General features: G+C 35.7%; 1 protein-coding gene across 1 annotated transcript; it reads left to right on the top strand.

Annotated features, from left to right (window-relative positions):
- Positions 1-4,237: 4,237 nt before the first annotated feature.
- Positions 4,238-9,442, top strand: LOC125516078. The gene is made up of 4 exons (XM_048681565.1): positions 4,238-4,325; positions 5,493-5,598; positions 5,857-6,000; positions 9,040-9,442. Exons 2-4 carry the CDS (start codon positions 5,527-5,529, stop codon positions 9,202-9,204), a joined length of 381 nt encoding a protein of 126 aa, XP_048537522.1. The 5' UTR covers positions 4,238-4,325; positions 5,493-5,526; the 3' UTR covers positions 9,205-9,442.
- Positions 9,443-10,036: the final 594 nt, after the last annotated feature.

Raw genomic sequence — 10,036 nt, forward strand, 5'->3', positions numbered from 1 at the left:
ATAAGTTGTTGGTGCACATAGTTGAGCCTGGTATACTTAGGTTTTGTGCTAAACAAATTAAATGCTAGTTTTGTTCCGCACGTGTTCAAGCCTAACCATAATCTCTACTGCTATTGGGGGAGTACGTTGTCATTTCGTTTGGTTAGACTTCCCCATCGAACAATAAAAACAACCCCACCGATTTTTTTCCTTCTGCTTCGTTCCCGATCCATTCCTGATTATGCTTTTCTTTCCAAACCCGCCCCCACCCGGATTGCCTCATGTCCATCCCCTCTCGTCCCTTGAGATGGAAAGTAATCTGCTCCCGGTAATCAACCAAATCATATCCCATATATGGAAGAGATGGAGAGATAAGCATGGCATGGAGAGAGGAGAGACACACGGAGGTGCATGCATGCAAAGCCCACCCCTGTATAAGCTTGAAGAGTAGGCTATGCAGTTACAACAGAGACGTACAGCACCTTGCGCCAGCCATGGAAGATAGACACATAGTAGAGGGGAGCGTGGTGGCCTCTGGCTGTCGCGCTGGAGTACAGATGGGACATGATTTGTGTGGAATCACTAGAATATGTGTGCCATCTAATGAGTTGGTTGGGTGGGAAGTGCGATTCGGTATGATCCTAGATCTCTCTCTCTCTCTCTCTCCTCGCACTTCAAATGGCTTCCTACCCAGTAGATGGAAAGAGGGGTTTGGGTTGGGAGGAAGAAGCTGTACAGATCGAAGGAAAAGTAGAACAAAGGGAGGGGTACGAATCACATTTGTTCGAACGTCTTCTCTCTTTTGGCAGTTTTAGAGTCATCGGCACGTCAAGAATGGTGCTAACGTTTTCATTTTGGTCAAATCAGGGATTTAGAGCATCCACACGATCTCAGTCGTCAATGTCCTGAAGCCAAATTTTATTTGTGTTATCTCACAAATGGTCGTGCGCTGAACCAATAAATAAATAAACATGTTTTATCTATTTTCACACATTGAATCTACTTATTTTCTCAGATTCTTCTCTTGACTTCGGTTCCAATTGCATTTCAATATATCTATTTTCACTTTACATTAGTAGAAATATATCATGCCTATTAGAATTAGTCATCACATAGTATTGATCGACATGCATGATTATCTTACCAATGTTTTATTCCAAATGTTGTGTTGTAATTCAGATATTGATTTAATATTTCTTAGGTTTTTGTTGCAAGTAACTATATAATTCCTTGTTTCACTTCTACTACAATTGCCATTGACATCACTGGCTGGTTGGCGATACTTCATGTGAGGTTGATGAGGCAGCACCAGAAGTTTGATACTCTACTGGATGGTTGATAATTGTCTTATTGGAAAGGCAAGTGCTATAAAATTTTGTTCTATTGGAAATGGATTGTGCTATCAAGAGACTAAAGTATATGGGTGGTTTTATGTATCGACAATGCAACTCTCACCGAATTTAATTTGTATTCTCTTGCTCCAACAAGGTTTCATGAAGATGTGCAGTAGATAAGGTATTTTTCTAATCGAGGCACACTTATTCTTCCCCAAGAGATCCCTAAGTGGTACTTAATTTCCAGATACTTCAAGTACATTGACTTTTTTTGAGGAAAGATAAAAAATTTCCATGGGATTATTTTCACCGTCAATTTTAGTTCGGACGATGATAGTTCATAGAATGTTAGATTGTCAATTGGGAAAGTTACTGAACTACGATGGACCAGACTAAAAACTAATCGAGTTTTACACAATAAAAAAAGATGGAAACAAACAATTGTTCTTCTTCTGTATAGATATGTTGCACATGATAATTCAAAAGATGAATTTCTATATATGTTTATGTTTGCATATTATGAGAAGACGGAGATGGATTATGTCGATGTTCAGAAATAATCCATTCGCGAGGGTCCTAAAGCAATGTCATTGGAAGGGGCCAAAAATTCACGGAGTTTTATATAGCAAATACAAAAGTAAAAAATTAAAAGGCCCGTGGCAACGCACGGGCACTCTACTAGTTGTTTTAAAGCGCCTATTCACCGCCCCCCCCCCTCTATGCGACATCCACGTCCTTTCAATGATGAAAACATATTGAGAGACATCCATACCCATAAATTAAGAGAATTTCATGTAAAATGTTTTGAAAGTTATGTATGTTATTTATGAAATTTAAGTGATTACTTTACAAAGATTCAAGTGAATATGTCTTATTTAGCTTGTAGAGGCAAGTCAATTAAAGTTCGTGTTGTTATTAAATAGTTTGCAAGAACTAAAGAGAGCGAGTGTGTTATGGTTGTCAAGGAGTTAATGATATCCAATGGGAGCAAGTGTTCTAGGCAATTGACAATTTTGTGATAAAGTAGTTGTCATTATTAGAGATTGCTTTAATGGAAATGCAAAAGACAATGTTATACCTATGTGTTTTCTATCCAATGTCCCCACAATGCAAAAAATGGTGAGGCATGGACTAGGTCGTAGAGTAGTATAATAGAATAGGGTAGACAAGGCATTATGTAAGATGTAATATGTGTTTCCCCTCACAAGTGAATCTCGTTTCTATTTCTTGGGTGGAACCTAAGGTTACATGTTGCAAAACCAATGACTCACATGTACTTATGACTAAACTCCCAAAGGGCAACACGCCTAGAAACTGGAAATTATTAAGGTAAAAACCGATCATAGCTTAAAGATCAGGGGTCCCCATAATTCCATATGCTATAACTCCGTACTAGTGGGATATGATTTCTATCACTCGCCCATCCCCTTCACCCTTCATCATAACGCATTAGAAAACATATGGGTTCCCATAATACACGTGCGCACTCATACAAAAGCCACAAAGGATATCATAGAAATTAATACTTCCACTTTTTTATATAAGGACACTTCATATTTTTTATGTCTAACTTTGACCATTAATTGTACCAACAAAATTGAGTTATGCCACAAAAAGTATGCCACTGCATGCACATTCCAAAGAACTTTATGATGATATATTTTTATGGCATATAACCTATATTTGGTTGACCAAAACTATAAGTCAAAGTTTGACAAGAAAAACAAACTGACCTTGTATACAAAAATAGAACGAGTAATGTACATATGTGCAACCAACCTTCATACTATGTCACCAATGCCATCAAACAAATAACTAATCAAACATAGAGGTAAAGATGAAATAAATACTAGGGAAATAATTCCTAACACAATCATGTTTGCCTAAGTATTGAGAAGCTTTGTGATGGAGAAGCCCCAATACAAAGGAAGAAGATTGTCGTGGAGATGGATGAATGCAATGGCGATGATGGCAGTGCCCCTAGAGGAATTCTGACATAGCCGTAGGAGAGGAGGAAGATGCCCCTCCTCCTCCTCCTCCTCCTCCTTTCTGATGTTGAAATATGGCCCCTTGACTCAATTTAATTGATTCCCAAAGACCTGTAACTCCCAAAAATCTGAATAGAATTTGATGGTATCATCTCTTTCATAGAGTCCTTTGTCTAATCTTTCTATTATATCTACTTTATCTTCTAGTGTGATAATCTCTTGTAGATTTTTTGTGCTTAAATTATTTTCCGTTGTGTTGTACCAAGAGCTTTCAAGTTTCAAAACAATTTTTAGATCTCCCATTCACCCCCCCTCTGGTTGATAACTATTGGTCCTACAGGACCTACCGCCAACACATTGAAGCCTCGCACATCATTCTTTCAAGTGGTGGGACCTCCTAGGAGCCCACCCATGGCAACCTAGACGCGACACTACGTGTACTAGACTTGCACAAACTGGCAGCCCACACCCTAACATCGACGCCACATATCAATAGATGAGTACTGTGGGTGGTACTAGGACAAGAGAGGAAGTTAGACCAACATTTTTCTATATTACTTATTAAAGTAGTGCTCCATCTATCTATGCGCCGAAAGTGTGTCAGAAAATGGATATGTATATCTTCAACTCTATCTTTCTTAGGCTCTTACGTCTCCCATGCACCGAAAGTGTGTCGGGAAAAGGATATGCATATGTTCAACTTTATCTTTCTTATGATCTTATGCATCCTACAACTCGTGAGGTCATGCCCTATCATTCAGAAAAGGCGGTCGACAGGATTTGACCCACAGTTTCCTATTATTCCAAATAACGCAGTCCCTATCTATCTAAATATCTATCTGTAGTGCGACATGCATCTTTAGGCACCAATCCTACTTAAATATTGGGCATGGAAGTTGTACTGGCCAGAAATTGATATTGCTTTGTGTGATCATCCTATAAAGCACCCCTTTGTTGCCAGCACAAAGAAAGAAGCATTGACCCCTATGATCTAGGAGGACTCACAGAGCAACAAGGCTATCTAGTATGCTTTTCAAAGTTATAAAGGGCATTCTTTCATTGAAATTTTGTAGGCATACTATGCATAACTTGAAATTACGAGTTCTTATATTTTGTATTATCAAAAATCATAGCTTGTTTTTTGGTACATGCTCGCACCAAAGAAAGGATTGTCGTTTGTGTTTGTTCGCACGGTTCCTGGACTTATTTTCTTTCCCTACATACTATATATGTTTGACCATTTTTTCTTGGTTTTGCACATCATAGTGTCCTTTATGGTAGATTAGCAATTATGTTTGAGAAGTACTCAAACTAGGTTATTTCCTTTATGTTTTCAAGTATACATTAGTGGATAATTGTGTTCTATTTGTTCAGTTTTATTATGTTCAAATATTGAATGAAAAATAGTCGATTTGAAGAAAAAGGATGACTAAAATTTCATCTTTTATATCAGACATGTGTCACTTTCTTTGTCGTCAGAGTTTTTTTCACATGAAAGTTCGAAACAAGAACTTGAACAAGTTTTAGAATTTTCTATTAGATTATAGAAAAATTATCCTAAAATGGCTCAGTTAATCAAAAATTTCCCTCTTTTAAAGTGGAAGATCTTTTTAACTTGATTGACTAAAAGTAGAAGATCTTTTCTTGTTCAATAGATAAAATGCTCGCATGTTCACTAAAGGATCAGAACAACAAAACACTAAAGTCGTCATTTATCTATGTGAAACATATAAACTAATCCATCCATGTTATTTCTGTGAAACATACTCTCTTTCTTGTCATTGCTTTTTCCTAGTTAGTTTAGTTTTCACTTTTGGAAAACTAGGAATACTTTGGAATATATAACATGTTTGTTCCCAGATTTGTGTCATGGTTGATAATAGATTATTATTGTTGTTAAAAATAAATATTTAATTTTTTTACAATAATCACACCACTCTGAAAACAAAAGAAACTTCTATTTAGATGCTATAAATTTGTTGTAGTAGTTGGAAGTCTGAAGTTCACATATAGACTTATGAATATGCATATATGTATAGTCATCTGAGGCTTAAAATATCCGTGTATACATTGATAGTTATTCATGTATATATTTATATAGGAGGCAATTTGTTTCTTTTCACATAATAAAACATCATATTATTCCAGAGGTGTTAATTGTTTTGATACATACACTTTATTGGTTCTACAGTCATATTGGAGAGCATTTCATCGGTGTCAACTAAATGGATGGAAACTCAAGATCTTCATCAAAACGAGCCAAGTTGTTGGTCATGAAGATGAGTCCTCAGATTAAGGTCGCAAAGTGACAACACAAAACCATATAAATTTATTTTTGTGCGTCTTAATCTTTTAGGCACCAACAAACATTTATGTGCTTTTTTATCATGCAAAATTCTTTAATCTTATCAAGTGTATAATATTTTTTGACATGCCACAATGTTATTGTTGTTATGTTGTCTTGATTGCAATAATAAATATTGATATTTAGCACGTTATCATAGTTAAATATAATACTACCAATATACTAAACTAGTTAATGATATTCATCACAGAAGCTCTCCATCAAGCAACAGAATGAGCGTTTGGAGATTGAGAACAAAATAATGGCGATTGAGAACCAAAAAATGCGCGAGGAGTTGAGGACATATCGATGTGCTGCTTGCTTGAAGATTGAAAATGCCTGCCTGAAAGTTGAGGTTTGCCAAAGTAGATCCAAGACATATAACGATATACTATAACACTTCCATCGTGCATTATTTCTAAATCATGACTAGAAAATATAAAACTGAATAATATATTTCTACTATATTGGATAGACAAACGCCCAATGGATAAAATTCTTGCATTATAATAACACAAAAACATTACAAAAATGTGTGAAAGAAAATCTGCCAACATGACACATGGGACATGAGAATATATTTCTTATTGTTAAATATGATGATGATAGATATATGGAATTTGAAATATAATGCAGAAGTGAGTGTTATTTACATGTTCAAGACAAACTAATTGCACCCATGTCAGCATATAGACGGTTTATGAAGTAGTCTCACTCATTTTAATGTGTACCTAAAGGAATGTTTATATTCCACGGAACGGTTAAATTAGGAAATTTATTTAGCTTCCTAGTTGACCCAATAATGTGACCATGTAGCACATTCGACATCTCTTGGCTAGGAGTAAAATTTAAGGTCTAGATTAATCATTATCCTCCTACCATCACGTGGATCAGTAGTATTTCCGAAAATACCTAAAAATAGTCAACACTTACTAAAAGTAGCACCCTATATAACTGGAAAGCAACTTTCAACACCCAATGAGATATTGAGATATATCATCCAAAATGCTTTCCCGCGCGTACCGTGAGGGGGCGGGGAGTATGTTCGAAATTGTTTTTTAGAATGAATCAAGTTTGCGACTATGCCACTTCTCACTACTCATCACAAGATAAATAATAAGTTTATATTTAGTTGCACCAGATATGCCTAAGTGCAAACAATATAACCAGAATCTTGATAATATAGGATCTAAAAACTACACCAACATAGATGGGAAGTATGATTCCAGAGATATAAATTATTACGTATGTGTGTGGAGACTACTGTTCAAGTGTTTATACAAAAGTTAACACATTTACTTTGTGAGAAGTTCATTTTGGTTGATTGTTGCAGTTTGATATACTTAGATGTTGCCTCTGATTGAATACTTTCCCAATCAATAAACATAAAATATTTGAATATTCATTATTATTGACATAAGATTTACATACTTACATGTTTAACTTAGAATTCAGCACATAAGAAATCCATAAATGAAGAAAAAATGAGAAACTGAAGCTTGAGAACACAATGTTTTTAGCACAAAACCATCATACCAGTTTAGAATTTTATTATTATATACTTTCTACTTCAAAACTCAACAAACATATAATTCAATGTAAAATGTTTTTAGAGGAGATATATGAAAACATGTAGTCCAATCAAACAATGAAGAGTGAAGATGCTTTATATAGATTATGAAAGTAAGTTTTCAATTAGATAGGTATAAATTAACTTATTATATTTCAAACATGACGAAAACATATTGAGAAACATACATACCAATAAATGAAGAGCACAACATGTAAAATGCTCTTTTATTCCCTTGAAGTAATGAAGTTATGTATTAATTACCAAATTGTCCAAAACAAAGATACATCACTTTATAGTTCCTCTAGTATGTTAGTGTTGTGTTCTTGTTTCTAGCATACTACTTACGATTGAAAGCCATAACTTTATTGTTTTTGAAATAGTTGTCGGCAATAAACTGAGCACACAAAGAAAATATAATAAGTACCTTCCTTGGTAAATATTTATTATTGAAACCAGAGGCAAAATCTTGGTCTTGGTTCACCAAACGAGAACAACATATTCTATTTTTTTAATGAGAGGAAACTAAAGATAGAACATGTTGAGTCATCGACAAGCTAGCATCACCATCATTTATAAAGATGACAATGCAAACAGGATAAATTTGACACACTAGATATGCATCCATCAATTCTCATCGTCTATTAATGTCATTCAGTCATTGTCATAGGTATTGTGTCAATAGGAAAAGTGAAATCCTAGCTTTCCCTAGAACCAGCTTCTTACTATCCTACCCCGTGGAGTTTTTCGGGGAAGTCAAATCAAAGATGAAACTACCTAATGGTGTAGGTTTACCATAAAACACTAGACTAGAGAATCAATATGTGGTTGAATGATTATGCGGGTGGTCCTACCCCTGGTTCACCAGAGACTAAACCCTAGGTTTAACGTCAAGTGTATCGTTAAAGAGGGAATATTCTTTTGGTGGGAGACGACATTCTCATAGATAGTGAATCATAAAATTTCGTCAATCTTAAAATTTTGCACTATGGTATTTAGTAGGCCCTTTGTGGTGACGATGTGGGTGATGGTGTGCATGTGTATGTCTGTGCATGTTGTATTTGTGTGTTTTCAGAAACTAGACTATTGCCTACTCAACAGTTGTAGGTGTGCATGGACACATGCTAGGATGGCCATAGCTGTACACTCAGTCACTCACATTGGTAGCACGTGTTGGTTTGGCTTCTCTAGCTACCGAAACATATTGGATTGGCTGTCACATTTTGATATCAACGAAAAAGATTTGGAGATAACGTCTTATGTATCCAAGTGGGCTTTGTAAGACCACTAGTGTGTGCCCCGAACTACAATGTTGGCTTGTTTTGATAATTTTACCCAAACTAGTCCTTTTGTATCTAGCGTGAGACACATCTCCATTTGCCAACATGCTGCTAAACATGGTTTTCTTCGAATTAATTAACATGATCAGTCCAAGCTACATTCAATTATTTATTTCCTGCTAAGATGCACTCTATCTAATGGCTTGTTCTATTGGCTACAAAACTTGGCCGCATCTTCAAACTTTCACGTCCTAATAAAGTGCATAGCATAAATAGCAAATACGTATTTCTTACAATCCAAAATATTTGAGATAGAAAAAACGACTATAAAGAATTCATTGGGGTCTGTGCACCAAAGCTGATTCGTGTTTCAAGAATCAATATATAGTTGTATGTGGTCTGCTTTGTTAATTATTTTTGCCTCGATTTCTTCACATTGCACACCACAATTTTGCAAACATCAAGGCTTTACTTCATGGCGTATTGATCATTCTTGCTAGATGTCTGGTCAAGCTATCAGACTTACATGTATTGTTTTTTGCAGCTTGCACGCTCGTTTCGTAATGCTGCTACAATTCTAGAAGCTGAAGCACAATCTGAACTGGAGGTTGGGTTTTCCTCTACAGCACCCCAGATTCCAGCGGATACTAGCGCAACTGGACCACTCCAGCCGAGTGCAGCAGGGAGTCAAGATGAACCATGCGAGTAATCAACTAGCAGCAATTTATTAGCTATAGTTACAAATACCTATATACATACAGAATAAAAGTTCCAAAGACTTGGTGTGTTAGTCATTTCAATTACAATAAGTGACATTACAAGTCCATTGTGTCTTGTAGTTAAGCACCAAAACCTTTTTATGTGTTACTGGTACTTGAGAAGGTTGTATGCCTTCTCATCTCTACCTTATACATTTGAAACATGGGATATTATATTGTGTTTGTACAATCTCCTGTCCTATAAATATGTTACTTATTTATCTATTTTTGTGAGGGAATTTGTTATTTATTAGTTGCGATTGCTAAGTTTTTGAAGTATGTTTATGCGCTATTTTTTGAAGTGTTGTCCATATACTTGAGAAGGTCATGAACCATGCCGCGAAAAAGGATGGTGCGCAAATGGGCTTGATTTAGAAACAAAAAATAGGACTCCATATAGTTTATACTCTAGAAATCTGTCACGATATAATGATGCGGTCAAAGAATAGATCTTCCTTTGTCTAGGAAAAAACACTGATCCAAGTGTGCAGTGGTCCAAAATTTCTGGTGGTGCAAACTCGAGTACATTTCAGTTAAGTTCTTATCATGTGCCAAATTTTCATGGAATATGTAGCCTGAATTTTGCAAATGATATCTCGACTTGTAGTTCAGATATATGGAGAAGTAGGGGTTTGCCAATCTTTGAACAATGAATTCTGCTAATTAACAAGCACTGACAAGTTCAAACAAACATGAGAATGTTCAAAAATAAAATCACTATAACGATGGCTATTCAATTCCCGGCTGCCAAATACTACCCAAAAGAGTCTTCTCGACATCCTT

Source organism: Triticum urartu, chromosome 6 (genome assembly GCF_003073215.2).
Source record: "Triticum urartu cultivar G1812 chromosome 6, Tu2.1, whole genome shotgun sequence".
Classification (NCBI taxonomy): domain Eukaryota; kingdom Viridiplantae; phylum Streptophyta; class Magnoliopsida; order Poales; family Poaceae; genus Triticum; species Triticum urartu.

Bases quoted from the DNA above. Each gene is read 5' to 3' on its own strand.
- LOC125516078 (XM_048681565.1), top strand. From the start codon at position 5,527: ATGGATGGAAACTCAAGATCTTCATCAAAACGAGCCAAGTTGTTGGTC. The intron at 5,599-5,856 runs GTCGCAAAGTGA...TATTCATCACAG, and splicing joins AGATGAGTCCTCAGATTAAG to AAGCTCTCCATCAAGCAACA. The intron at 6,001-9,039 runs GTTTGCCAAAGT...TGTTTTTTGCAG, and splicing joins ATGCCTGCCTGAAAGTTGAG to CTTGCACGCTCGTTTCGTAA.